General features: G+C 41.6%; 1 protein-coding gene across 1 annotated transcript in view; it reads right to left on the bottom strand.

Moving 5' to 3' along the window:
- Positions 1-22,051, bottom strand: part of LOC109875941 (retinoic acid receptor gamma-A-like) — a 49,627-nt gene extending 27,576 nt beyond the window's left edge. The window contains exon 1 of the mRNA XM_031825269.1: positions 21,686-22,051. Coding sequence (XP_031681129.1) covers positions 21,686-21,854 — 169 coding nt within the window. The 5' untranslated portion in view covers positions 21,855-22,051. The remainder of the gene's footprint in view (positions 1-21,685) is intronic.
- Between the last annotated feature and the right edge of the window lie 5,348 nt (positions 22,052-27,399).

Below are 27,399 nucleotides of genomic sequence, written 5' to 3'. Positions count from 1 at the left end.
AACTAAGATGTTCGTAAGTGTATTAAAGGTAAAAACTGAAAGGTTTGGCAGATAGCCAAGTAGTAACAAACAGCACAACAGCACAGAGACTAGTCTGGAAGTTGAGAGCCACACAGACTTGAGGCTCCCTGTTCCTCTCTAGGGTTCAACAATACAAATTAATGTGTCCCAAACACCACTTCATAGTGTTCCAAAGGGAGGGCACATGTACTGAGTCAAAACACAATGTTAAGAGAAGAGTGCAATCTTATTGTAAATTAATGCTGAGACTGAGTGTACCACACTTAGCTTGCATTAAGTGACAGATGGATAATTTCTGATGGTCACTGCATGTAGGGTGAAGGCACCACAGAGACTTCAGATGACATTGCCGTGGGGAGGAATCCACACACACACAGTTCAACCTGATGACCCAGAGAGGGGGTTTAATGAATTACACAGTATGTGCAACTTTCCCAAGTAAGTGGATTATGCAACAACTGCCCATGATGACGATAGCTTACAGCCTGACTGTCATTTTAAGGTGGCAATCTGATATTTACTCCTAATTTCTATATCATAGGGGCGGCAGGGTTGCCTAGTGGTTAGAGTGTTGGACTAGTAACCGAAAGGTTGCAAGTTCATATCCCTGAGCTGACAAGGTCCAAGTCTGTCGTTCTGCCCCTGAACATGCAGTTATAACCCACGGTTCCTAGGCCGTCATTGAAAATAAGAATTTGTTCTTAAAACCTCTTAAGCCTACCCCCTACTTTTTCGAACATTCTGTTAAAAATCGCGCAACATTTCAGCGTCCTGCTACTCATGCCAGGAATATAGTATATGCATATGATTAGTATGTGTGGATAGAAAACACTCTGATGTTTCTAAAACTGGTTAAATCACAGCTGTGACTATAACAGAGCGTGTGTTTCATCGAAAAGCGCAAGAAAATCTGGTCACTGAAAACTGAAAAAAGTATCAATGCGCCACTTGCATGTATTGTTGAATGGAAACTAAATTAAATGGGGCCGAGATTGCAATTCCTACAGCTTCCACACGATGTCGCCAGTTTCGTCATTTGCGGTGCCTTTGTTTCTTGGTCAAACGTACTAGAGAGATCACTTTCCATCCGGTCTCCGACAGGAAGTTTTGGAAGAGAGATTTTGGAAGATGATTTGAAATCGTGGAGCTATTGAATACACATCGCCCCGTGATCAATTTGATAGATTATTAACGTTTATTGATACCTAAAGTTGGATTACAAAGTATTTCGAAGTGTTTTGTGAAAGTTTATCGTCTACTTTTTTAATTTAAAAAAATGACGTAGCGTTTTCAAACAGTGTTTTTTTCTGAATCACACAGTTTCTATCGATGGCTATTTTGGGTATATATGGACCGATTTAATCGAAAAAAAGACCCAATAGTGATGTTTATGGGACATATAGGAGTGCCAACAAAGAAGCTCGTCAAAGGTAATGAAAGTTTTATATTTTATTTCTGCTATTTGTGTAGCGTCGGCTACGCTAATTCTTTTGTTTACGTCGCATTCAGATATTTTGGGGTGTTGCATGCTATCAGATAATAGCTTCTCATGCTTTCGCCGAAAAGCATTTTAATAATCTGACTTGTTGGCTAGGTTCACAACGAGTGTAGCTTTAATTCACTACCCTGCATGTGTGTTTTAATGAAAGTTTGAGTTTTAACGAGTGCTATTAGCATTTAGCGAAGCGCATTTGCATTTGCTGATGGCTAGATGAGACGGTTGCGTCTCAGGTGGGCTTAACTCATATCCCTGAGCTGACAAGGTCCAAGTCTGTCGTTCTGCCCCTGAACAGGCAGTTATAACCCACTGTTCCTAGGCCGTCATTGAAAATAAGAATTTGTTCTTAACTGACTTGCCTAGTTAAATAAAAATAAAATAAAATCATGCTTTTCCTTTGTTCTCTGGTTGACTATCATAAATGTTCCACCCTTCCCATCTCATCTCATCTCATCCCTCTATTTCAAACACACACAGTAGTCATTAGCAGACACTCTTATCCAGAGTGACTTACAGGAGCAATTAGGGTTAAGTGCCTTGCTCAAGGGCACATTAACAGATTTTTCATCATCAGCTCTTGGATTTAAACCAGTGATCGTTCAGTTACTAGACCAACACTCTTAACCGCTAGGCTGCACACACACAGTCTCGTTCTCCCTTACCTCTCTCTTTGTTTTCGCCTCACTCTCTCATTCTACCCTCCTTAATTATGTCCTGCTTTTATTGGAATGAGTCTCAGGTCTCGTTACTGCTGCCCATACTAGTACACACTGTGTCGTTCACTTTTCCTCTCTGATTACCAACTTCAAACACAAAAAAGGTTTTGACCAAACACATCAAAAAGCACAGCAGCAACGTAGACTAAACTGCTACTGACAAAGTTTCAGCCACTGACCCAAGTAGTGGCTGACCCGTGATGTGTTAAAGAGAGGGGAAGTCCTTTTAACTGATACAGAAGTTATTTCATAACATGTTAAGAGAGGAGCATGTTCCATAAATCAACACAAGCATGTTGTCAGCTGTGTGTACAGTACGTTCACCTGTCACCTATAATTCTCCCTCCCTGCCTCTCTCCTGCTCTACCTCCCCCTCTTCCCCTCTCTCTCCCCTCCCCTTCTCTCTCTGTCTTTCTCTCTCTCTCCTGTGGGTTTGTGTTTTCACCTCTCGGACTCTCTCTTTCCACTTCATCTGGCTTGTGTTGTTTTATAATTACATTTATTCAAATCAATTCAGTTGGTTTGCCCAGCCCTGGGGTTATTGGCTACTTCAGCCCCATTAAAACCACACTTTCCCCCGCAAGCCAACTTAACTCTGGTGCTGTGACTTTGGATACTTCATACGCTCTCTATATGGTCAACTCCACCCCCATCCCTTCTCCCTTCCCTTCCCTCGTTCAAGAGAGATGAACTCTTGAAGAAACCCCCAGTGGGGAACTAACTCCCCCCTCCAGACTTCTCCTGCCGTTCTCCTCCCTCCCTCCCTCCCTGGTTTCTGTTGTTTCCCTGGCTCACTTTTCGTCCGATCTCTTTGTTTTTACATTTCTTTTTTCATTATCCGATTAGATTTAGCCTTAGTGTATTATCACAGGTTTACTGTCAATATCCTCACCACTCGGGTTATGTACTGTTGCATTTTTCTCTCTATTATTCTTACTCCCCTACTCCTCTCTTTTTCTCTACTGTCCCTCATTTATCTCACTATGGAACAATAGTAAAACTTCAAAGGAAAAAGTCCTTATTTACGTGATGCTACGGCCTCTTTTTGCCTTTTCAGCTTTGCTTGGTTCATGTAAGCTTTCCCCTCTATGTCCCCCTCAAAGCCTTTCTCTCTCCCGGTCGCAACATTTTTACCTGTCTTTCAACACGCAGGACACACACACACACGCAGGCACGCACGTATCTACGCACGCACACGCGCGCGCACACACACACACACACACACACACACACACACACACACACACACACACACACACACACACACACACACACACACACACACACACACACAGAAGGGAGCGTAGCTGCAGAATCTCAGCCTGGTCTGTTCTCTCCACACCTTGAGACAATTACAGCCCCCCCTACCCCCTCAATAATCCCTCCCCTACAGCCCCCAAGCCCAGGACTGAGGAAAAAGAGACAAAAACTAAAGAGGGAATGCAGACAGGAAAAGGGTGGCCCATTCCCACTCGGTTTCTTTCGTTCTGTTTCTTTCGCTCTTTTTCTCTCTCTCCAACAATTTTTTGAACACACACACACACACCCACACACACACACCCACACACACACACACACACACACACACACACACACACACACACACACACACACACACACACACACACACACACACACACACATAGTGCACACATTCACATTCCAGCTCTTCACAGTATCTGGTTTCTCAGCTATTCATCCTGTTGTCATTTCTGACACAAACACACACAGGCCAGAACAATGGTCTTTCTCAGTCTCTCATAACAGCAGCACTAACAGCCTGGACACAAGTCACAATGTGTTCATCAATAAGGCTGCAGTCACAATTATGGTCGCAATTACGGGACTATAGAACTATTGTCTGCATTTTGTGTGGCATTTGCTTGTGTTGGAATGCATAGCCTTCAGTTCCTTTGAGAGCAGGCTGGCAGTGGTGTGTGTGTGTGTTTGGACATGCTGAAACTGAGCGCATGTGATGACAAAGACACATAACACCACACAAGCCCTCCCCTACACACACACATACACGCACACACACCCAAGTCGAGGCCCGACACTGAAACATTTCTGAGAACAATGTGTGACTAGCTCAAAATGGGTGTATATTGTGTTGTGAGAATAGCACAGGCCTAAAGCATTTGCTCATCAGTTCAAGCCTGTCTATCAGACTGTGGATTGTTCTAAAGTTCGAAAACTTATAGTAATCTTGACATTGGAGCAAGAAATAACAGTCAGAGGATGATGGACAAAGCCAGGAAGAGCTTTGGATCAGGAAGAGATCAGCAAAAGCATGCATTAGTGCAAATTAGAGAGCTTATGCCCCACCCTCATCTTCAGACTGTAACCAACTCCATTGGACCACCTCGCTCTCAAGACCAGACCAATTTTCATTGGTTGAGGTTTGTGTCAATCTCTTGTCAAGGGATCCTTTATCTGCATCTGTCATCATGCAGATTTGCCCACGCTCCCCGTGCGGCCCCTCTGTACATTTGTTTTGATTTTGTGCCTGACTCAAGTTTCTCTTCTAAACAACTACATTTAAAAACGAATACAAATAACAATCAGTATTTTCTTCAGAGAGAATGGACTCCTTCTCTGATTTGGGTGTATTTCCTCCTGGTATTTTGAAGTAGCCTGTGTTCTGTAGTTGCCTGTTGCCATGGCGCCAAGAGTAAAGCTTAGGCAGAAAGATCTGTAAATATTGTACTTTTGTTTGAACTTTTTTTTTGGCACCAATGTTTTGTTGTTGTTGATTAAACACTTTTATTAAGGGTTTAGTGACCAGCTGGTGGTTTCATAGTAACAGCGTCACCAGCCGAATTCCAATGGAGCTGGCACCAGTTGTGAAACTGGACTGTGTTGGCCTGGGATTCCCTTGTCCAAGCTTTCATTTGAGAATTCCATTCTAGCCAACCTTAATTTGGCCCTAATTTTAAGTGCTAGTGGAAGCGGGGCTTAAAAGCTCCAGAAAAGACCACCACACCTCGACAGTCTGGAACAGTCCCCACCACACCTCGACAGTCTGGAACAGTCCCCACCACACCTCGACAGTCTGGAACAGTCCCCACCACACCTCGACAGTCTGGAACAGTCCCCACCACACCTCGACAGTCTGGAACAGTCCCCACCACACCTCGACAGTCTGGAACAGTCCCCTACAAGGCGAGCCTCTACCATTCCCTCACACTGCAGTCCACATCCTTCCAGGAACCGGGATAGGTGGAACGAAAAGCTGGTGATGTGAACGCATCATTCAAATACCATTAGCTGGTTCCTGGAACAAATCTAACTAGCTAGCTTGTTAGCTAGCCAAGCCAAATAAACTGACTTGCCATCATTATGCCTGCAACTCTGTGGTTTTCCACCAGATATTTCAGATCAACCCTTATTCATTTACCAAAACCCCCCAAAAATGTTTCTGGAAAAATGTAATTAAAAACAAATATGTACAATGTTTACAGAGCTCTCTGCCTATGCGAACTCATGGCGTCATGGCAACCATGGAACCATGTTTCACTTGGCTACCAGTTCCTGATCATTGGAGGAGTCATCTGCAGCGTGAGAGAAATGATAGAGGAAAGAGGAATATAGCAGTACTGAGTCAGAGGGCTTGTAGTGAGGACGACGGGCTACTATTCTGAACTCTGCTGCACAGGGTGGAAGAGGAGAAGTCCATCGGCTGTAAGACTCCAGCTGGATCCCAGACTTTCCCTCTACAAGATCATCAGTAGACTCCATCACCATCATCTACCCTCCTCCAGTGTTGTAGACTACCACTCAGCCTCAAGACCACATATTGACGATTTGACACAATTACTACCATGGTCTTGAATTGGACTCACATTTGTCTGGTCTTGGTCTCGACTTGGTCTTGGACCCCTCGCCTCTCTCCCAGTCTTGGTCTTGACTTGGACTCAATTTGCTCTGGTCTTTGTCTTCAATCGGTCTCACTTTAGGTGGTCTCGAATGCAAAATTTTTCAACCAGAATTTAATCAACTGACTTAGATTATGCAATTATCTTTCTCCATAGACACAGTCCATCCTTCTCTTGAGCACTCTCACACACACAAACACACACACACACACACACACACACACACACACACACACACACACACACACACACACACACACACACACACACACACACACACACACACACACACACAGACCTCTGCTGGTTGAAGGCTGGGACCTTACCCAAAATTCCAAATCCGATTTTATATTTAAAAAACAAATTAGACACAATGTGTTGTTTGTCCTGGGTCCCTTTCAGTACTAAAGTAACCTTTACTTTTGGGCCATCCTAGTGGTTTCTTTCCATCAAAATGTGGCATTCATTTGAAACGTTTCGTCTTCCATCTCATCGCTGACCGCTTCCGACCAGACCGCCTATAAGAGGCAAAATTCCTCCAAGATCAGCAAGCTTATATGACAGCAGAATTTGTGTGTGTGTCTGTGTGTGTGTCTGTATATGTGTGTGTGTCGGTATATGTGTGTGTGTCGGTGTCTGTGTATGTGTGTGTATGTGTATTTGTGTGTGTGTGTGTTGGTATTTATGTAATTGTACCCTTCCACACCCACAAGTGGGAGCAGAGAGTGCTGTAGGTCTATGCGATATTTGGTCAAACAACCATGTTATTGATAATAATTGCTCTTCTCTGTGAGAAACATAGCGTTTTGCGATTTTAGGCTCATAAAAGTGATAATTTCTTAACCTTTACACAAACAACATATTTCAGATAACATATGTTTTCACTCTTGAATGCCATATTATTGAAGGGCTTAGTAATGCAATATAGTTTTATTGACTTCTCTTGAGGATGCATCAAATCTGCATTTAGCTCAATTTCTCCACACTGTCGACGGGACAGTAGTGGAGAGGGTAGTAAGTTTTAAGTTCCTCTGCGTACATATCACGGACAAACTGAATTGGTCCACCCACACAGACAGCGTGGTGAAGAAGGCGCAGCAGCGCCTTCGGCTTGTCACCAAAAGCACTCACAAACTTTTACAGATACACAATCGAGAGCATCCTGTCGGGCTGTATCACCGCCTGGTACGGCAACTGCTCTGTCCACAACCGTAAGGCTCTCCAGAGGGTAGTGAGGTTTGCACAATGCATCACCAGGGGCAAACTACCTGCCCTACAGGACACCTACACCACCCGATGTCACAGGAAGGCCATAAAGATCACCAAGGACAACAACCACCTGAGCCACTGCCTGTTCACCCCGCTATCATCCAGAAGGTGAGGTCAGTACAGGTGCATCAAAGCAGGAACCGAGAGACTGAAAAACAGCTTCTATCTCAAGGCCATCATACTGTTAAACAGCCACTACTAACATTGAGTGGCTGCTGCCAACATACTGACTCAACTCCAGCCACTTTAACAATGGAAAAATTGATGTAAAAAATGTATCACTAGCCACTTTAAACAATGGCACTTAATATAATGTTTACATACCCTACATTACTCATCTCATATGTATATACTGTACTTTATACCATCTATTGCATCTTGCCATCTTTGTGTAATACATGCATCCCTAGCCACTTTAAACAATGCCACTTTTATATGTTTACATACCCTACATTACTCATCTCATATGTATATACTGTACTCGATATCATCTACTGCATCTTGTCTATGCCTGTACCATCACTCATTCATATATTTTCATGTACATATTCTTCATCCCTTTACACTTGTGTGTATAAGGTAGTTGTTGTGAAATTTTTAGGTAAGATTACTCGTTGGTTATTACTGCATTGTCGGAACTAGAAGCACATAATTTCGCTACACTCGCATTAACATCTGCTAACCATGTGTATGTGACAAATAAAATTTGATCTGATTTTGACATTTCAAGTACAGTATAGTAGACCTACAGGTGCACTGCATATGAACTGTTTGGAAAGGACTATGCTGGTTGTAAAACTTAACAGGCTTTTCAGTTGTGAACTAAATGATTCTATCAGATTGTCAGACCAGATAAAGTTGTGGGTTCGGATTCAAGTCTGTTTATGTTTAAGTCACATACCATTGATCCATATTCAAGACAAAGATATACTGTGCAAAAACTGGTTGAATCAATGTTGTTTCCATGTCATTTAAACACCAAAACTCTATAATGACGTGGAAAACGGATTGGATTTGCAAAAAGTCATCAATGTAAGGTCATTTCAGATTTTTTTCCACCCAACGTTTAACCTAAATCCATTGACATGGTGTTGATTTCACGTTGAATTCACGTTAGTTGACAACAACCAAATGATAATCAAAACTAGACGTTGAACTGACGTCTGTGCCCAGTGGGATTTCTTAGACAAAAAGCGAGACAAGATGGGAAAACATTCTGTAGTTGAACAAAGTTTCAAAGGAAAGACAACATATATAAGTTAGAATAGTCCAAAATGTTCAAGGTAATGACAATTTAGAAGAAAATCTGGCTCAGCAAAAATAAGTCTATTCATAGCTTCCAAGTGGACACTAAACTAAAATATGCATATTTTCTGAGGATGCATAGCACAAATACCAAATGTCTTAATGCCGTATTCTGACTGAACGCTAAACCAACACCCCAATATTTGGCTGTTTAGGCCAGTGGTTCTCAAACCTCTCCTCGGGAACCCCCAGAAGATTAACAATTTTGTTGGAGACCTGAACTAGTTCACCTGATTCATGTTGATTAGTTGACATGTTGAATCAGGTGAGGTACCTCTAGAATAGATCAAATACATGGAACTTCTGGGATTCCCCGAAGGGGAGGTTTGAGAACCACTGGTTTAGGCAGCCAGGGCTAACTTGACCCCACTATCAAACCAAAATATCCAGCCAAGCATGTTTGAGTCCTGTCAGGGACAATTGTAGCATTTTAGCTAACTTGTCCCTAAACCCTTATTCCAAATTCAACCTAATTCACCTCACCTGCTACGTAAATTCACCTAACCTTCGTCATTTTAGTTCCCCTAACATTTGTCATTAATTCCCCCAACCCTTATGTAAATTCTCCCTGTAATTCACCTTTGTTGTTACAGCACAACAACCATGATTGGTTAAGTAATTCAATGGTATGGGGGTTTTAAGGTTAGTGGTAAGATGCAGTGTTAATTTTGTCAACAATAACTATGACGAAAAATATTTGTCAACAACCTATTTTTCCTGACTAAAACTATGACAATATCGAGATGAGAGAATTATTTTACAAATTCATTGTTGACCTCTGCCTTCCCTGACCCTGAGCATGCCTGCCATCGGGTACCGTTGCCCTTCCTCTGGTTTACTGACCCCTGCCTGCCTTAACCTGTCTATTGAATATTAACCTCTCTTGGGTAGGGGGCAGTATTTTGACATCCGGATGAAAAGCATGCCCAAAATAAACTGCCTGTTCCTCAGGCCCAGAAGCTAGGATATGCATATAATTGGTAGATTTGGATAGAAAACACTCTAAAGTTTCTAAAACTGTTAAAATGTTTGTGAGTATAACAGAACTGATTTGGCAGGCGAAACCCTGAGGACAAACCATCCAGGGAAAAACAATTGAGGTCACAGGATTTTCCAATGGTTTTCTATGGGATACCCTTATTATTAGGAACCTGGTTGCAGTTCCTATGGCTTCCAGTAAATGTCAACAGTCTTTAGAAATTGTTCAATGTTTTTAATTTTTTTAAATTAAGAAGTAGTCCCATTCATTGTAAGGGAATACCCCCCTGAAATGAACAAAAATGAATGGGATCTTATTGGCACCGTACGAAACATATACACAATATACAATACCAGTCAAATGGACGTCGTTTCATTCAAAACTGATTGCAAATGCCATATGGCAAATGCCAAGTGTCACACAGCAAAAAATCTATAGATTTTCATATTGCAAATGTAATACAAGTCAAGACCCAAGGGTCAAATTTTGAAAATGTAACAATTATTTCAAAAACTTATCACCCCCTTAAAAAAGTACTTAATTGGCAGTTTTTTCAAAATTCTTTAGATTTTTTGTTGTTGTCAATTACACATGTATATGAACTGTATGAACATAATTTATGTCATAATTTATTCTCATAATTATAAAATTTGTCCATAAAGGCATATGTTTTGCAATATGATTTCATAGGAAGTCAAAAGTCCAAGTCAAAATTCAGTAAACCATTGCCAAATAGCCCAGCAGACAAAGTCAGAAATAGAGATAAAATGAATCACTTACCTTTGATGATCTTCATATGTTTGCACTAAGAAGAAATTCATTTATTCAATAAATGTTCCTTTTGTTCGATAAAGTCTCTCTTTATATCCGAAAACCTCCGTTTTGTTATCGCGTTTTCTTCAGTAATCCACAGGCTCAAAAGCAGTCACAACAGGCAGACACAAAAATCCAAATTGTATCCGTAAAGTTCATAGAAACATGTCAAACGATGTTTCTTTTCAATCCTCAGGTTGTTTTTAGCCTAAATAATCAATAATATTTCAACCGGACAATAACGTCGTCAATATAAAAGGTAAACAAGTAAGGCACTCTCTCGGTCCCGCACATGAAAAAGCTATGTGAAACGGCAGGGTCCACTCATTCAGACTGCTCTTACTCCCCCATTTTTCAGAATCCAAGCCTGAAACCATTTCTAAAGACTGTTGACATCTAGTGGAAGGCATAGGAACTGCAATTTGAGTCCTAAGTCGATGGATACTGTAATGGCATTGAATAGAAAACTACAAAAAAAGAAATTATACTTCCTGAATGGATTTTTCTCAGGTTTTCGCCTGCCAAATCAGTTCTGTTATACTCGCAGCCATGATTTTAACAGTTTTGGAAACAGTTTTTCATCCAAATCTAATTATATGCATATCCTATCTTCTGGGCCTGAGTAGAAGGCAGTTTCATTTGGGTTTCACATGCTTTTCATCCAAAATTCCAAATGCTACCCTAGAGAAGTTAACTCTGAAATCTTAAGCATTAACTCCAAATGGTTAAGGTAAGGGTTAAGTTTTGGGATAGGCTTAAAACAAAAATCTCAAAAACAACTTTCTATCGCTGGATTCGACCTTGCAATCAGAGGCAGATGCTTACCCCCATCCACCATCCCTGTCCACAACACCATAACAAAACTGAAACCCACTTGAAGGTAACAGCATTCACTGTTGCTCCTAGTGGCTGGTATCCATGTCATCTCCTGACATCCTAAGATATGGATGGATGTCGAATACTGACTTGTACTCCAGGTGACCTGGCTGGTGTGTGTGTGTGTATATGTGTGTGTGTGTGGACACAAGGTTAGCTGTACAAGACTCTGAGTGTGTGTGTGTGTGTGTGTGTGTGTGTGTGTGTGTGTGTGTGTGTGTGTGTGTGTGTGTGTGTGTGTGTGTGTGCGTTTGTGTGTGTGTGTGTGTGTGTGTGTGTGTGTGTGTGTGTGTGTGTGTGTGTGTGTGTGTGTGTGTGTGTGTAAGTATTCCTGTATGATGTGCATGCGTTTGTTTGAGTTGTAGCCCTAATTGGCAGTGAGTAGTGGTATGTGCATCTAATTGAGCGAAGGGGTACATAAAAACATTGATTTTGGTATGTTTTTACATAATTGTTTGAAGCTATTACATTATTCATAAAAAGCGTTGTTATTCACAGGTTAATGTAATAACCACTGGTTAATTACATTTAGTGGAAAAAGTTATTACCTTTACCGTTCAACATTTAATACGTTTACCGGCAAGTTATTACATTTACCAGGTTTATTACATATATCAATGAAAAGTTATTACAAATAAAAAAGTTATTACATTTAGCCTACAGGTGTTATTACATTTTTTTTGTTACTGACCTTGTAAAGTGATCTTAATCTTGATCTTAATAAATCCTGTTGCGACTCTAGTATTTTCATTTTTTGGGAAAAAAACTTCCCATTTTAAACGGGATATTTTGTCAGGACAAGATGCTAGAATATGCATATAATTGACAACTTTGGATAGAAAACACTCTAACGTTTCCAAAACTGTAAAGATATTGTCTGTGAGTATAACAGAACTGATGTTGCAGGCGAAAGCCTGAGAAAAATCCAAACCGGAAGTGCCCCAGGATTTGAAAGCGCTGTGTTCCAATGAGTCCCTATTCAGCTGTGAATGTGCCATCAACGAGCTTACACTTTCCCCAAGGTGTCTACAACATTGTGACGTAGTTTTACGCATTTCTGTTGAAGAATAGCCGTAGGCGGCCACATTCCGTAAGTGGATACATGGTGGCTCCGAGAGAGATTCTTGCGTAAAATACAGAGCCATTACTCCAATCGGTCCTAGTGAAAAACAAATTGTCCCGACGGATATATTATCGAATAGATATTAGAAAAACACCTTGAGGATTGATTCTAAACGACGTTTGCCATGTTTCTGTCGATATTATGGAGCTAATTTGGAATATTTTTCGCCGTTTTCGTGACTGCAATTTCCAGTTGATTTCTCAGCCAAAAGTGAAGAACAAACGGAGATGACAGGGTAATTAACAAAAGGTTAAGCTGTGTCTCAATATATTTCATTTGTGATTTTCATGAATAGGAATATTTTCTAGGGATATTTATGTCCGTTGCGTTATGCTAATTCGTGTCAGGTGATGATTACGCTCCCGGATCCGGGATGGGGAGTCACAAGAAGTGATCTTAATATCATACTAAATGGAGTGTCACAGATTTTCATACAGAATAATAGAAATTGCCCTGAGACCACATTAAAATATCTGACTACAGTCTTTGTATTTTTCTAGGGCTATAAGTTCAAAAACTATTTTACCAACATAACCCTTACTGAAAAAAATAAGCCGCCAGGACCTCCTCTTGACTCTAGAGCTGTGTACACATGACACCAGCACAGGGCTCTGGAGCAGTGGAGTGTGACCACAGCTAGGTTTATTGTCTCTTATGGCGACTGAGTGGACTGTATTTTTCTCTCCCTCTCCCTCTCTATCATTCCCTCCTCCTCTATTTCACTCTTTCTCCATTTCTCTGTACCTCTCTCGCTCTCTCTCTGTCTCCCTATCTCTTCTCTGCCTTTCCCTATCCCCCCCCCCCTGCTCTCTCTTTCTCTCTGTGAGGGGTAGAGCCAAGATGTTATCAGGTATTAAATTGTGCTAATAGACTCCCTACCGTTTGGACTGAAGATTCCAGATAATGGCAGAGATCAACAGATAACAGCCACTGTGACCAGATTAGTTGATCATTTCCCTGGTAGCTCACACAAAAGCACACACAAACGTACACACAAAAGCACATACACTATATGCTGAGAGCTCTCTCTGAATGACACTGTGCTCAACAGGTATTTCTTAACATGATACCAGCATAGCAGATATGGGAGACTGCACCAACTTGTCTGTCTATACGTGTGTGTGTGTGTGTGTGTGTGTGTGTGCGTACCCCTGTCATTCAGTGTCTGTGTGTGTGTGCATCTGTTACTGTGCTCATCTATCAGTGTGTGCATCTGTCAGTGGGTGCTTGCATGCATGTGTGTGTGTGCACGTCTATTAGTGTCTGTGTGTGTGAGTGTGCGTTCTCCAGACAGGATGTGTTGTCAGATTCCACCCCGGCCCTGGCTCAGCTAGAGGGATTAGTGGGGAGTCTTCTCTACTGCGCGCTACCTCTTCCTCAAATCCCTAGAGGATTAACTGAGTATAGGGAGGAGGGAGGGAGGGAGGGAGGGAGGGAGGGAGGGAGGGAGGGAGGGAGGGAGGGAGGGAGGGAGGGAGGGAGGGAGGGAGGGAGGGAGGGAGGGAGGGAGGGGTGATTGACATGCAAAAGCCTGGCAAGGAGAACAGACAAGATTGGACATGGAGGACAGGGAGAGCAGAGTGGGAACCAGGATTTTTGGTTTTACAGTTTTATCACCACTACACTGAAGTGGAGGGTTGGCTACTGTTTTACTGCTGTCACATAGGATTGATGATATTTAGCCTGTAAAAAAAAGGGCAATATTTAAATGACCCCCTTACAAACAGGCCCATTTTTGCCACATTCTTACCTGCATACACATTTATACCTCCCGTGAGCATGCCGGCATGCTGGGGACAGTTGTAGTTGTGGTTTGCAAATGTGGGTGGGTGTCAATTTTAATAAATCCATTGAGAATTTACATCAAAAATAAAGGCAGGTCCTAAGAAACAATATAACACAATTTTAACCACTCCACAAATGTCTTGTTAACAAACTATAGTTTTGGCAAGTCGAATAAGACATCTACTGTGTGCATGACACAATACATTTTTCCAACAATTGTTTACAGACAGATTATTTCACTTACAATTCACAATCCCAGTGGTTCAGAAGTTTACATACACTAAGTTGACTGCCTTTAAACAGCTTGGAAAATTCCAGAAAATTATGTCATGGCTTTAGAAGCTTTTGATAGGCTAATTGACATCATTTGAGTCAATTGGAGTACCTGTGGATGTATTTCAAGGCCTACCTTCAAACTCAGTGCCTCTTTGCTTGACATCATGGGACAATCAAAATAAATCAGCCAAGGCCTCAGAAAAACGCCTGAAGGTACCACGTTCATCTGTACAAACAATAGTACGCAAGTATAAACACCATGGGAACACGCAGCCGTCATACTGCTCAGGAAGGAGATGCGTTCTGTCTGTTCTGAGATGAATGTACTTTGGTGCGAAAAGTGCAAATCAATCCCAGAACAACAGCAAAGAACCTTGTGAAGATGCTGAAGGAAACAGGTACAGAAGTATCTATATTCACAGTTAAACGAGTCCTATATCGACATAACCTGAAAGGCCGCTCAGCAAGGAAGAAGCCACTCCTCCAAAACCGCCATAAAAAAGCCAGACTACGGTTTGCAACTGCACATGGGGACAAAGATCGTACTTTTTGGAGAAATGTCCTCTGGTCTGATGAAACAAAAAAATAACTGTTTGGCCATAATGACCATCATTATGTTTGGAGGGAAAAGGGGGACGCTTGCAAGCCAAAGAATACCATCCCAATCGTGAAGCACTGGGGTAGCTGCATGATGTTGTGGGGGTGCTTTGCTGCAGGAGGGACTGGTGCACTTCACAAAATAGGTGGCACCATGAGGCAGGAAAATTATGTGGATATATTGAAGCAACATCTCTTCCAAATGGACAATAACCCCAAGCATACTTCCAGAATTGTGGCAAAATGGCTTAAGGACAACACAGTCAATGTATTGGAGTGGCCATCACAAAGCCCTGACCTCAATCACATTGAAGATTTGTGGGCAGAACTGAAAAAGCGTATGCGAGTAAGGAGGCCTACAAACCTGACTCTGTTACACCAGCTCTGTCAGGAGGAATGGGCCAAAATTCACCCAACTTATTGTGGGAAGCTTGTGGAAGGCTACCCGAAATGTTTAACCCAAGTTAAACAATTTAAAGGCAATGCTACCAAATACTAATTGAGTGTATGTAAACTGCTGACCCACTGGGAATGTAAAACCTGAAATAAATCTAATTTAAATTATAAAATTATTCTGATATTTCACATTCTTAAAATAAAGTTGTGATCCTAAGTGACCTAAGACAGGGAACTTTTAGTATGATTAAATGTCAGGAATTGTGAAAAACGGAGTTTAAATGTATTTGGCTAAGGTGTATGTAAACTTCCGACTTCAACTGTATACTTTATAGTAAGAATATAATGGAATTTAACAGAATAAATCACAACACATTTTTCACACACACATATTGTGTCACCGGGAATGTGTGGAACCGCTGTCATGTCAAATCTGATACTTAGAGCCCAAGCCCATGCTTTTTTTAAATTAACGTTTCATCTATGCTTAGGGAGCAGGTGTAGGCTCTTACCTTCATCATGATACAGATAGAAAATAATAGCAATCCTGTTTTCAAAAGTATGTGATTCTCATTCATATTGCACAACCTCCGCTGGCTTTTGGAGTTGCCTTTAGGCTACATTATTGTGTGCTAAATGTTTCCGATCAGTGACTGATGAGTAAATTAATACAGTATATGCGCTATATCACCTCCACTTATTTGCCCAGCCAGAAACCAAGTAACCAAATAGCCTATACAGACAGAGATTCTGTGAAACAAAATCACCAAAAAATATTGCAGTTCAGTAACCAAAGTTGACTGTGGTATTTTGGATGCAGTAATTGCAAAATAACTGCAGTGTACTGCACTGTAACTGCAGTTACACTGAAAAATTACTGCATTGAAACAAACTGTGTTATTTTGTACGCAGTATTTCAATCAAATGTATTTATAAAGCCCTTCTTACATCAGCTGGTGTCACAAAGTGCTGTACAGAAACCCAGCCTAAAACCCCAAACAGCAAGCAATGCATGTGTAGAAGCATGGTTAGAGTGCAGCATACTGTGGTTATACTGCACTCTAACTACAGTTATATTACTGTATTACAGTTATACTGCACTCTGACTGCAATCTTTTTTCATAACCTCAACTTAGCTAATGTTTTCCCAGCCTAATTGTAGCCTAACCAATATCCAAATGAAGATGCAGGGTATAAAATGTTTTGATATTTATTGATTCATCAAGATGAGTCCCCACGCCTGTCTCAAAGCAGCGCGATGGCACTGTCCCAATCAAAACGGTGCTGTCTCAATCAAAACTGTGCTGTCCCAATCAAAACGGTGCTGTCTCAATCAAAACGGTGCTGTCTCAATCAAAACGATGCTGTCTCAATCAAAACGATGCTGTCTCAATCAAAACGGTGCTGTCTCAATCAAAACGGTGCTGTCCCAATCAAAACGGTGCTGTCTCAATCAAAACTGTGCTGTCCCAATCAAAACGGTGCTGTCTCAATCAAAACGGTGCTGTCTCAATCAAAACGATGCTGTCCCAATCAAAACGGTGCTGTCTCAATCAAAACGGTGCTGTCCCAATCAAAACGGTGCTGTCCCAATCAAAACGGTGCTGTCCCAATCAAAACGGTGCTGTCTCAATCAAAACGGTGCTGTCCCAATCAAAACGGTGCTGTCCCAATCAAAACGGTGCTGTCTCAATCAAAACGGTGCTGTCCCAATCAAAACGGTGCTGTCCCAATCAAAACGGTGCTGTCCCAATCAAAACGATGCTGTCCCAATCAAAACGGTGCTGTCTCAATCAAAACGGTGCTGTCCCAATCAAAACGGTGCTGTCCCAATCAAAACGGTGCTGTCCCAATCAAAACGATGCTGTCCCAATCAAAACGGTGCTGTCCCAATCAAAACGGTGCTGTCCCAATCAAAACGGTGCTGTCTCAATCAAAATGGTGACAAGCCGCCTCAACATTATGGCTGCGTTTCATATTAAGCAGTAATCAGCACTTTACTGAAATTATTATTTTATTTATTAGAAAGTCAGCAGGATGAAATCTCTTAAATTCTCATTTTCAAGTGTCCAAATAAAGAAAAAAAACACAACAAACAACACTTAGTAAATAGAATAATATAGCAGATACTGTCTAATAATAATAACAATGAAATAATAATAATAACAAAAACACCAGAAAAAAGGTGTAATTGTGGACTTGGGTAGAACGTTGTTTTTGATATTTATGTTTTAAGATTTTCCCAAATATTAACCCTTACCTTAACCATTCAGAGTTAATACCTAACCTTAAGAATTCAGAGTAAATGCCTAACCTTAACCATTCAGAATTAATACCTAACCTTAAGAATTCAGAGTAAATGCGTAAACTTAACCTTGAAACTATACATAGAAGTAACCAAACACATATGGAACAACTTAGAAATGTGACGTTTGAGAAACATGGATGAACTTCTAATTCTGATAGGAGGCTGGGAGAGCTTGTTGCTACCCTTAGAATTTGTAATTGCTGCTGTTGTCGAAAGGAGTAGTGTGAGTCTTGTAAAGTTAGGTGTTCCTTAATACAGTATATAAGCTACAGGGAAATTTAAGTCGATACATGAAAAAAATAATTTGGTACCAATGCAGTTGTCTTCTGTTTGGGAGTGACAGCCAATTTACTGTTTCAGACATTATGCAATTGTGTGTCTTATAATGGCATCCAAGAATGAATGTGAAAGATTGTTATAAATTACATATACTTCATAAGGAAGGTCTTTGTTGTGTTTTGATAGATTATGTCACTGTAGTCTAGGATAGGATCCCAGCAGTTGGGTTATTAAGGTCTTTACAATGGATACAGTAAAATAAATCTTACATCATCTGCATAGTAATCAAAGCTTATAGTTAATTGTTTTTCTAATATAATCAATATGCTTTCCAAAAGATAATTCACAATCTTTCCTCAAACCCAGATGTTTCAAACAATCAACACTTTGAAACACCTGCATGAATTTTGAAATAGTCAGCTGTGAAGTTTTTTCTTTGCCGTGTACCAAACAGTATGATATATGACTTTGTTGGATTTAATACCAAATTATTTGGTAGAAACAATTTTTGTAAAGTGTTAAAATGATCTTGGATAGTTGCTTATATCAGAAAAGAAGGTGGGCCAATACTGAGCCTTGAGGTACACCTCTACTGAGTTCCAGGTTGTGTTTTTTTTTTTTTTTAACTAGGCAAGTCAGTTAAGAACAAATTCTTATTTTCAATGACAGCCTAGGAACAACTGCCTTGTTCAGGGGCAGAACGACAGATTTTTACCTTGTCAGCTCGCGGATTTGATCTTGCAACCTTTTGGTTACTAGTCCAACACTCTAACCACTAGGCTACCTGCCGCCCTTCTGTTAGTGAAACCAATGTTTTTAAGATTTCCTAGTAAGATAAAAGGATCAACTAAATCAAACGCTTTGATAAATCAATAAAATGATTACTAGGTTGTTTAGTGGAAATAAAGGTTTTGGCTTTGATACCAAAACTTTCAGATATAAAGAAAAGATGGAAAAAAGTTGGCGGTATGACAAAGTTGGCGGGAACACATCTTGGTATGAAATGGATATATCATTTTGGATGTATGTTTATGCTCAATGGCCTGATCATTGTAAGCATTAATGTAGTACTATTCAATAGTTGTATTGTATAGTTAGGTAGTTTTCCTGACCCTCCAACCTCACCAAGAAATACTGGGTACAATTATGAAATGTAATTAACTTAACTCAATAGTTTAAAGTTCTACTAGTTGGTATTTAAGTACTGTCAACAATGATGCGTGGTGAACTAACTCAAATGTTAATCAGGACAGAATACCCAAACTTTTAAGCTTTAAACTCAGCTTTAAACTCAGCTTTAAACAGTTCAATCTGCGTATTCCTTCAAAGCTCAGTTGTCCTGAGTCTGCACAACTCTCCCAGGACCTAGGATCAAGAGAGACGCTCAAGTGTTTTAGTAATATATCTCTTGACACAATGATGAAAATAATCATGGCCTCTAAACCTTCAAGCTGCATACTGGACCCTATTCCAACTAAACTACTGAAAGAGCTGCTTCCTGTGCTTGGCCCTCCTATGTTGAACATAATAAACGGCTCTCTATCCAACGGATGTGTACCAAACTCACTAAAAGTGGCAGTAATAAAGCCTCTCTTGAAAAAGCCAAACCTTGATCCAGAAAATATAAAAAACGATCGGCTTATATCGAATCTTCCATTCCTCTCAAAAATTTTAGAAAAGGCTGTTGCGCAGCAACTTACTGCCTTCCTGAAGACAAACAATGTATACGAAATGCTTCAGTCTGGTTTTAGACCCCATCATAGCACTGAGACGGCACTTGTGAAGGTGGTAAATGACATTTTAATGGCATCGGACCGAGGCTCTGCATCTGTCCTCGTGCTCCTAGACCTTAGTGCTGCTTTTGATACCATCGATCACCACATTCTTTTGGAGAGATTGGAAACCCAAATTGGTCTACACGGACAAGTTCTGGCCTGGTTTAGATCTTATCTGTCGGAAAGATATCAGTTTGTCTCTGTGAATGGTTTGTCCTCTGACAAATCAACTGTACATTTCGGTGTTCCTCAAGGTTCCTCAAGGTTTCTGCCTTCTTATTATTCGAACATGCTGATCATTTATGAACATTTGAACATCTTGGCCATGTTCTGTTATAATCTCCACCCGGCACAGCCAGAAGAGGACTGGCCACCCCACATATGCTCTCTCTAATTCTCTCTTTTTTCTCTCTCTCGGAGGACCTGAGCCCTAGGACCATGCCCCAGGACTACCTGACATGATGACTCCTTGCTGTCCCCAGTCCATCTGACCGTGCTGCTGCTCCAGTTTCAACTGTTCTGCCTTATTATTATACGACCATGCTGGTCATTTATGAACATTTGAAAATCTTGGCCATGTTCTGTTATAATCTCCACCCGGCACAGCCAGAAGAGGACTGGCCACCCCACATAGCCTGGTTCCTCTCTAGGTTTCTTCCTAGGTTTTGGCCTTTCTAGGGAGTTTTTCCTAGCCACCGTGCTTCTACACCTGCATTGCTTGCTGTTTGGGGTTTTAGGCTGGGTTTCTGTACAGCACTTTGAGATATCAGCTGATGTACGAAGGGCTATATAAATACATTTGATTTGATTTGATTTGATTCAAGGCATTTGGTTTTCTCAAACCATTTGAGTTAGAGGGACCATTGCAACTTACTCTAAAACGTAGTCCTTAACTTTGTCCAGTAAAACGTTGTAGTAGTGTTACATTTTTCTTTGTTCTCTCCAGCAGCATCCATCTGTCATTGATCTGAGTTCCTCTCCAAGCCTCAATCCTGCAGTATTGATGCCTATGTGTTTCATGTGGTTAGAGTCAGAGCCAGGGCACTTATAACAGAGCAGGCAGTGACATATTTCTACTGCTCATACTCACACAGCTCTATGTCTCTAAATGTCTGCTGGACAAAACAGGGGCAAGGAAATGACTGTATATTGGGACTGCTGGATGTGTGTGTGTCAGACTCTCTCTCATGTTTTAATTTGATTCACCTCTGTGTGCAGTGCCATGTTATAAAGGGGCCGTTGTTCTGCCTTCTGGTACTCCAGACCAGAGAGAGGCCAGGCTGGCCCCGGGCCTGTACCCTGCCAACCCACCGCCCGCCCGCACCCCGCCACCCGCCTGCTTTACCACATGGAACCCTGCTTTCCTGGAAGGGCCACTTTTCTACACTTATAGTTACACTCCCTCTCTTTCTCTCTGGCTTTACTGTTTTTCTCTCTCTACTTGTCCTTCTCTTTCTTTAGGGTAGGGTAATGATCACAGAGTAATGCCACATGCTGAACCCCAACAAAGAATTCTCTGTCTATGTCTGTTTTTGTATCTTTCTTTTGGCATCCCTTTTCTATATTTCTTTCACAAAGAAAAGTGAAGGGAGGGGAATTAGCTTTTTACACTTTTTAATGCCTTTGGTACACTCCTAAAACCATCCCAACCCAAGATTAAGAGTTGTAACTGAGTAACATATCACAAAAGGGTGTATTTTTGAGTATGTTAATGTGGTGTGTGTATACATTATGTCTTGAAGATGGAGAGATGAAAAGTAGAATTGAAAATGAAACATGAGTAACAGTACTTACACAATGCAGCCATTTCTTTCGGAAGGTCTGCCCCAAAACGTCCAAAGAGGCTGCTATTGGCCAGAAGGTCGAAAGGTGAGTGGCTCCTCATGGAGTTGAAGGCGAAGGGGTAAACGGCAGGTGAAAAGCCAGTCATGTGACTCACCTGCCGTTCCCTGTTGGTTGCCATGGCCTTGAGAGGATAATTTAGGTCCAGGATAGTTCCGGTCCCTTGTCACTCTTAGGCAGTCTTACTGGAGCTGGTCCTGGGGGCCTTGAGAGGAAAGGGATAAGGAGAGGTGATGAGATGAGATGAGGTGGGACCCACAGACAAGACACCAAGGCTGTGCAACGCTGCCTCAGGTCCAGGCTCTCTGGAGGGAGAGATGAGAATAGGAGGTTAGTTCCAATGCCTGTCTGTTAATCGCACACAGTTTTAAGTAGTCTACACAGCCACCTACAGACATAGGATCTTCATTTGATCACTCTTTTGTTGCTGGGAATTGTTGCTGGGAACTTGTAGTTTATTTGAGCTATTAAAAGACTTCTAAAGTTTTTTATTTCCACTTTGCAATTTCAGACTTGATTTGCCCTAAAAAAATAAATATCAGCCCCTTCAAAAAATTCCCATTAATTATAATCCACATATTAATTTACATTTCCTGTTGCTGCAGGATTATTTCCCTGCTGTAGCAAACTGGCTCAATTTAAGATCTTAAGGGGCAACAGGTAGCCGAGCGGTTAAGAGCGTTGGGCCAGTAACCGAAAGGGCCAGGAACCTAAATTGAATCCCCAAGTCGACTAGGTGAAAGCTCTGTCGATGTGCCCTTGAGAAAGGCACCTAACCCTAATTGCTCCTGTAAGTCACTCTGGAAAGGAGTGTCTGCTAAATTACAAACATTTTAAACGTACAAATACCGGTCAAAAGTTTTAGAACACAAACTCATTTAAGGGTTTTTCTTTATTTGTATTCTCTACATTGTAGAATAATAGTGAAGACATCAAAACTATGAAATAACACATAAGGAATAATTTAGTAACCATAATTTAGTGTTCAACAAAACAAAATATATTTGATATTAGAGATTCTTTAAATAGCCACCCTTTGCCTTGATGACAGCTTTAAACACTCTTGGCATTTTCTCAACCAGCTTCATGAGGTAGTCACCTGGAATGCATTTAAATTAACAGGGGTGCATTGTTAAAGGTTAGGTGGGTATACAGAAGATAGCCCTATTTAGTAAAAGACCAAGTCCATATTATCTCAATAACAGCTCAAATAAGCAAAGAGAAATGACAGTCCATCATTACTTTAAGACATGAAGGTCAGTCAATCCAGAAAATTTCAAGAACTTTAAAAGTTTCTTCAAGTGCATTCGCAAAAACCATCAAGTGCTATGATGAAACTGGCTCTCAAGAGGACCGCCACAGGAATGGAAGACCCAGAGTCACCTCTGCTGCAGAGAATAAGTTAATTAGAGTTACCAGCCTCAGAAATTGCAGAACAAATAAATGCTTCACAGAGTTCAAGTAACAGACACATCTCAACATCAACTGTTCAGAGGAGACTGTGTGAATCAGGCCTTCATGGTCGAATTGCTGCAAATAAACCACTACTAAATGACACCAATAATAAGAAGCGACTTGCTTGGGCAAAGAAACATGAGCAATGGACATTAGACCGGTGGAAATCTGTCCTTTGGTCTGAAGTCCAAATTTGAGATTTTTGGTTCCAACCGCTGTGTCTTTGTGAGACGCGGTGTGGGTGAATGGATGATCTCCGCATGTGTATTTCCCACCGCAAATCATGGAGGAGGAGGAGTGATGGTGTGGGGGTGCTTTGCTGGTGACACTGTCTGTGATTTATTCAGAATTCAAGGCACATTTAACCAGCATGGCTTCCACAGCATTCTGCAGCGATACCCTATCCCATCTGGTTTGGGCTTAGTGGGACTATAATTAGTTTTTTCAACAGGACAATGACCAAACACACCTCTAGGCTGTGTAATGGCTATTTGACCAAGAAGAAGAGTGATGGAGTGCTGCATCAGATGACCTAGCCTCCACAATCCCACAATCCCCTGAACTCAATTGAGATGGTTTGGGATGAGTCAGACCGCAGAGTGAAGGAAAAGCAGCCAACAAGTGCTCAGCATATGTGGGAACTCCTTCAAGACTGTTGGAAAAGCATTCCAAGTGAAGCTGGTTGAGAGAATGCCAAGAGTGTGCAAAGCTGTCATCAAGGCAAAGGGTGGCTACTTTAAAGAATCTCAGACATAAAATATCTATTTTCTTAACACATTTTTGGTTACTACATGATTCCATATGTGTTATTTCCTAGTTTTGATGTCTTCACTATTATTCTACAAAGTATAAAATAGTAAAAATAAAGAAAAACCCTTGAATGAGTAGGTGTATTAAAACTTTGACCGGAAGTACACGTGTGTATACTGCATGGAGTGTCACAATCGAAATGCATCAATGCAAATATGATCAAATGAAAAGTCTGTTACAAACATAGAGGGATGGCATCATTCATGGAGAAACTAACTGACACAAAATATGTTTTGAAAGTTAAAGGAGAAGAAAAAGAGGAGGAATGAAGGAAAAGGGGGAAAGAATATAGATTGGTAAGGTTATGATGAAGACAGTGGTGGCCAGAGAATGAGTACAAAAGAGGCAGTTCCAGGGAAAATAAGTACAAACTAGGTCTGAGAGGATGAGACAGAGAAGAGAAAAGTCTAATTTCTGTATTTTTTTGAAAGTGCAAAATAGTGCAATGCCATAAATCAGCCTACTTCACCAAGAAGAGTCTGTGTTCTCTCTGCCAGCCTGAAGAGTCTCTATGGCCCCTCTGCCCAGGGAACTGTGCTCAACACATGGGCACACTTAACACATTACAACATGCATGCTTTCCCCCCTCTTCTAAGGCCAATCTTCATGAGACTCCAAGGCACGTGATTCTGTAAAGTCTGGATATTTCCATGTTGAGGTCATGTGGTCAGGAAAAAACTGTTGGTTTTGATTGACAAAGATGCAGGGCCTTAAACATGTGCTGTCTTGCCTCTTCTAAATAATTTCATCAATCTATCATTCCCTCTCCCTCTCTCTCTCTCTCTCTCTCTCTCTCGTTCTGTCCCACCCCCCACAGAGTGATGTGATAAGTGGGGTCACATTCTCTCTGGTGGAGCTGTGGTAAACACACAGGAGCCAAAGAACGCAATGTTTTTGGGGGCCTGATGCAACTTATGAATCAGAGATAGGGGAGATGGAGGGAGAGAGAGAGGGAGAGAGGGAGAGAGGGGGGGGGGGGTGAGAGGGAGAGGGAGAGAGAAAGAGGGAGAGAACGATAGAGGAGGAGCTGGAGAGGGAGAGAGAGAGGGAGAGAGGGGGGGGTGAGAAGGAGAGGGAGAGAAAGGGGGAGAGAGGGGGGGGGGGGTGAGAAGGAGAGGGAGAAAGAAGGATGAGAGAGAAAGAGAGGGAAGGGTGAGGAACTTACAGTACCCTCTCAAACCAGGGAAAAAAATGTCCATGTATTAACGTGTACAGTGGAAAACACACACTCACGTACACTCGCTCTGCAGTGACCTGTTCCACACACTGGGGGGCACCACAGGGGCAGTAGCATGGCATACCGTGCAAGCAAGCGCACACACTCATACACAAAAAGACCATAACACAACAAACACAGAAAACGCACACATGACCACAAACACATACTAATCCTTCTCTTCTTCCCTCCCCCTCTCTGTCTGTCTTTCTCTCAGCCTCTCTCCCTCGTTCACAGAGCTAGTTAATTACAGCCTACTGCAGCGGGCTGCCTCAGACCACCGCTAATTTAAAGTTCCATTCCAGTAAACTGTTCCACATGTGGGGCCAGGCTGGCTGGCCAACCCAGCCACGTTACAGGAAGGATACACACACATGCACACACACAGACACACACAGACACACACAGACACACACAGTCACACACAGACACACAGCTTTATATTCGTGAAATTTCTGGACTTTTTGCAGAGTAAATATGTTTGACCATTAGAAATACTATTTCCCTAAAACCTACCCCTACCCCTAACCTTAACCTTAACCTTAGCCTTAACCTTAACCGTAACCTTAACCTCAAAACCCTAAACCTAACCCTTAAGCTTAAAATGGCATTTGAACAAATTCAGGACATGAAAAAAGTCCTGATTTTAGAAAAAAGTTATTGTTTTCCTGATAAGGTAAAAAAGAGAAAAAAAGCACGCAGACACGCGCACACACACACACGCACACACGCACACACACACACACACACACACACACACACACACACACACACACACACACACACACACACACACACACACACACACACACACACACACACACACACACACACACACACACACACACACACACACACACACACACACACACACACACTAGTTCACATATCATATCATACCAATGCCTAGCATATAATACGTAGAGCCCTGAGTTTTACTTAGTCAGCTCACAACCACCTACACCATGCAGGTATTCTTACCCTTCAACCCAATACATTCAATCCACTAAATCTAACCAGTGGATAACTCTACACCCCCTATCCATACCCGGACCCATCTATGATTTCCACAGCTGTCAAAGATACCTTCTCTCTCTTCCATCTCTTCTTCCTGTTTCTATGCCCCCCTTCTCCAACCACCTCTTCCTCCATCTCAAAACCTCCCTCTCTCAACCATTACCAATCAGTCCACGCACTACACCCCCCTCCCTTTCTACATCGCTCATCTGCCAGGGTTTTAATCTGGTTCTCATTGTTCTCTTTGTTCCATCAGGTCTGTCATTAGGCCTAGCTCTGACCCGGTGGTTTACGGGATGTTATGGTTTTCTTCTTTTGTTTGCTTTTGTCTTGTTGTGTTCTGTTCTGAATAACCAACCCCGTAACTCATTATTCAGCAATCACACACATGCATGCACACGCAAACGAAAGCATGAACTCTGTTTTTCAAGCCATAATTCTTCTTATTGAAATGTTGTATCTTCAGGGGTTTCGATTCTCTGTAAGAGCCAATGTGGTCTCTGTCCTACAAATGTTTTTACTGAGATGGAAAATGGCGTTTAGACTCCAGAGACAAGAATCTCTTATATGTCAGAAGTATGATAGGATGGTATGCACGTGAATAGACTGATGTCCAAATGAAGGTAAGTGGTGCAACGACCACATCCCTTCAGACACACATACATACTCCTGCACACACACGCATACATGGATCCTAAGCATCCTTATGGGGAAGTGTTTGGTGGGAACCAGGGTCAGTCTGAGGCTTCAGTATGGAGGAGAGATAAAGTTCATACGGGACGTGTCGAACCACTTCCCATAGGCTTAGTCACACAATTCACACAATCAGAACCACGTTTCTCTCTAGTACAATGAAAGAAAGAGAAAAAGAAGGAAAGAAAGAAAGAAAAGCAGGGAAGCAAAAAAAGTGAAAAGTGAAAGAAGATGGAAAAGAGAAGGAAAGAGAAGGAAAGAGAAGGAAAGAGAAGGAAAGAGAAGGAAAGAGAAAAAGAAAGCATTTGTTTCAGGCATCTGGAGCCTTTCCTCCATTCGTAGGAGGTGAGTAGTGTTTCATAAATTACTCCCACATTGAGAGCTGGATCAATAAGAAAAAGAGAGGACTGTGAAGAAGAAAGAGGGAGGGAGGACAGATGGGGTAGTGGAATAGCAGACATCAAAATAAAGAATC

This window comes from Oncorhynchus kisutch, linkage group LG5 (assembly GCF_002021735.2).
Source record: "Oncorhynchus kisutch isolate 150728-3 linkage group LG5, Okis_V2, whole genome shotgun sequence".
NCBI lineage: Eukaryota > Metazoa > Chordata > Actinopteri > Salmoniformes > Salmonidae > Oncorhynchus > Oncorhynchus kisutch.
This window is presented reverse-complemented; position numbering and strand designations above follow the sequence as displayed.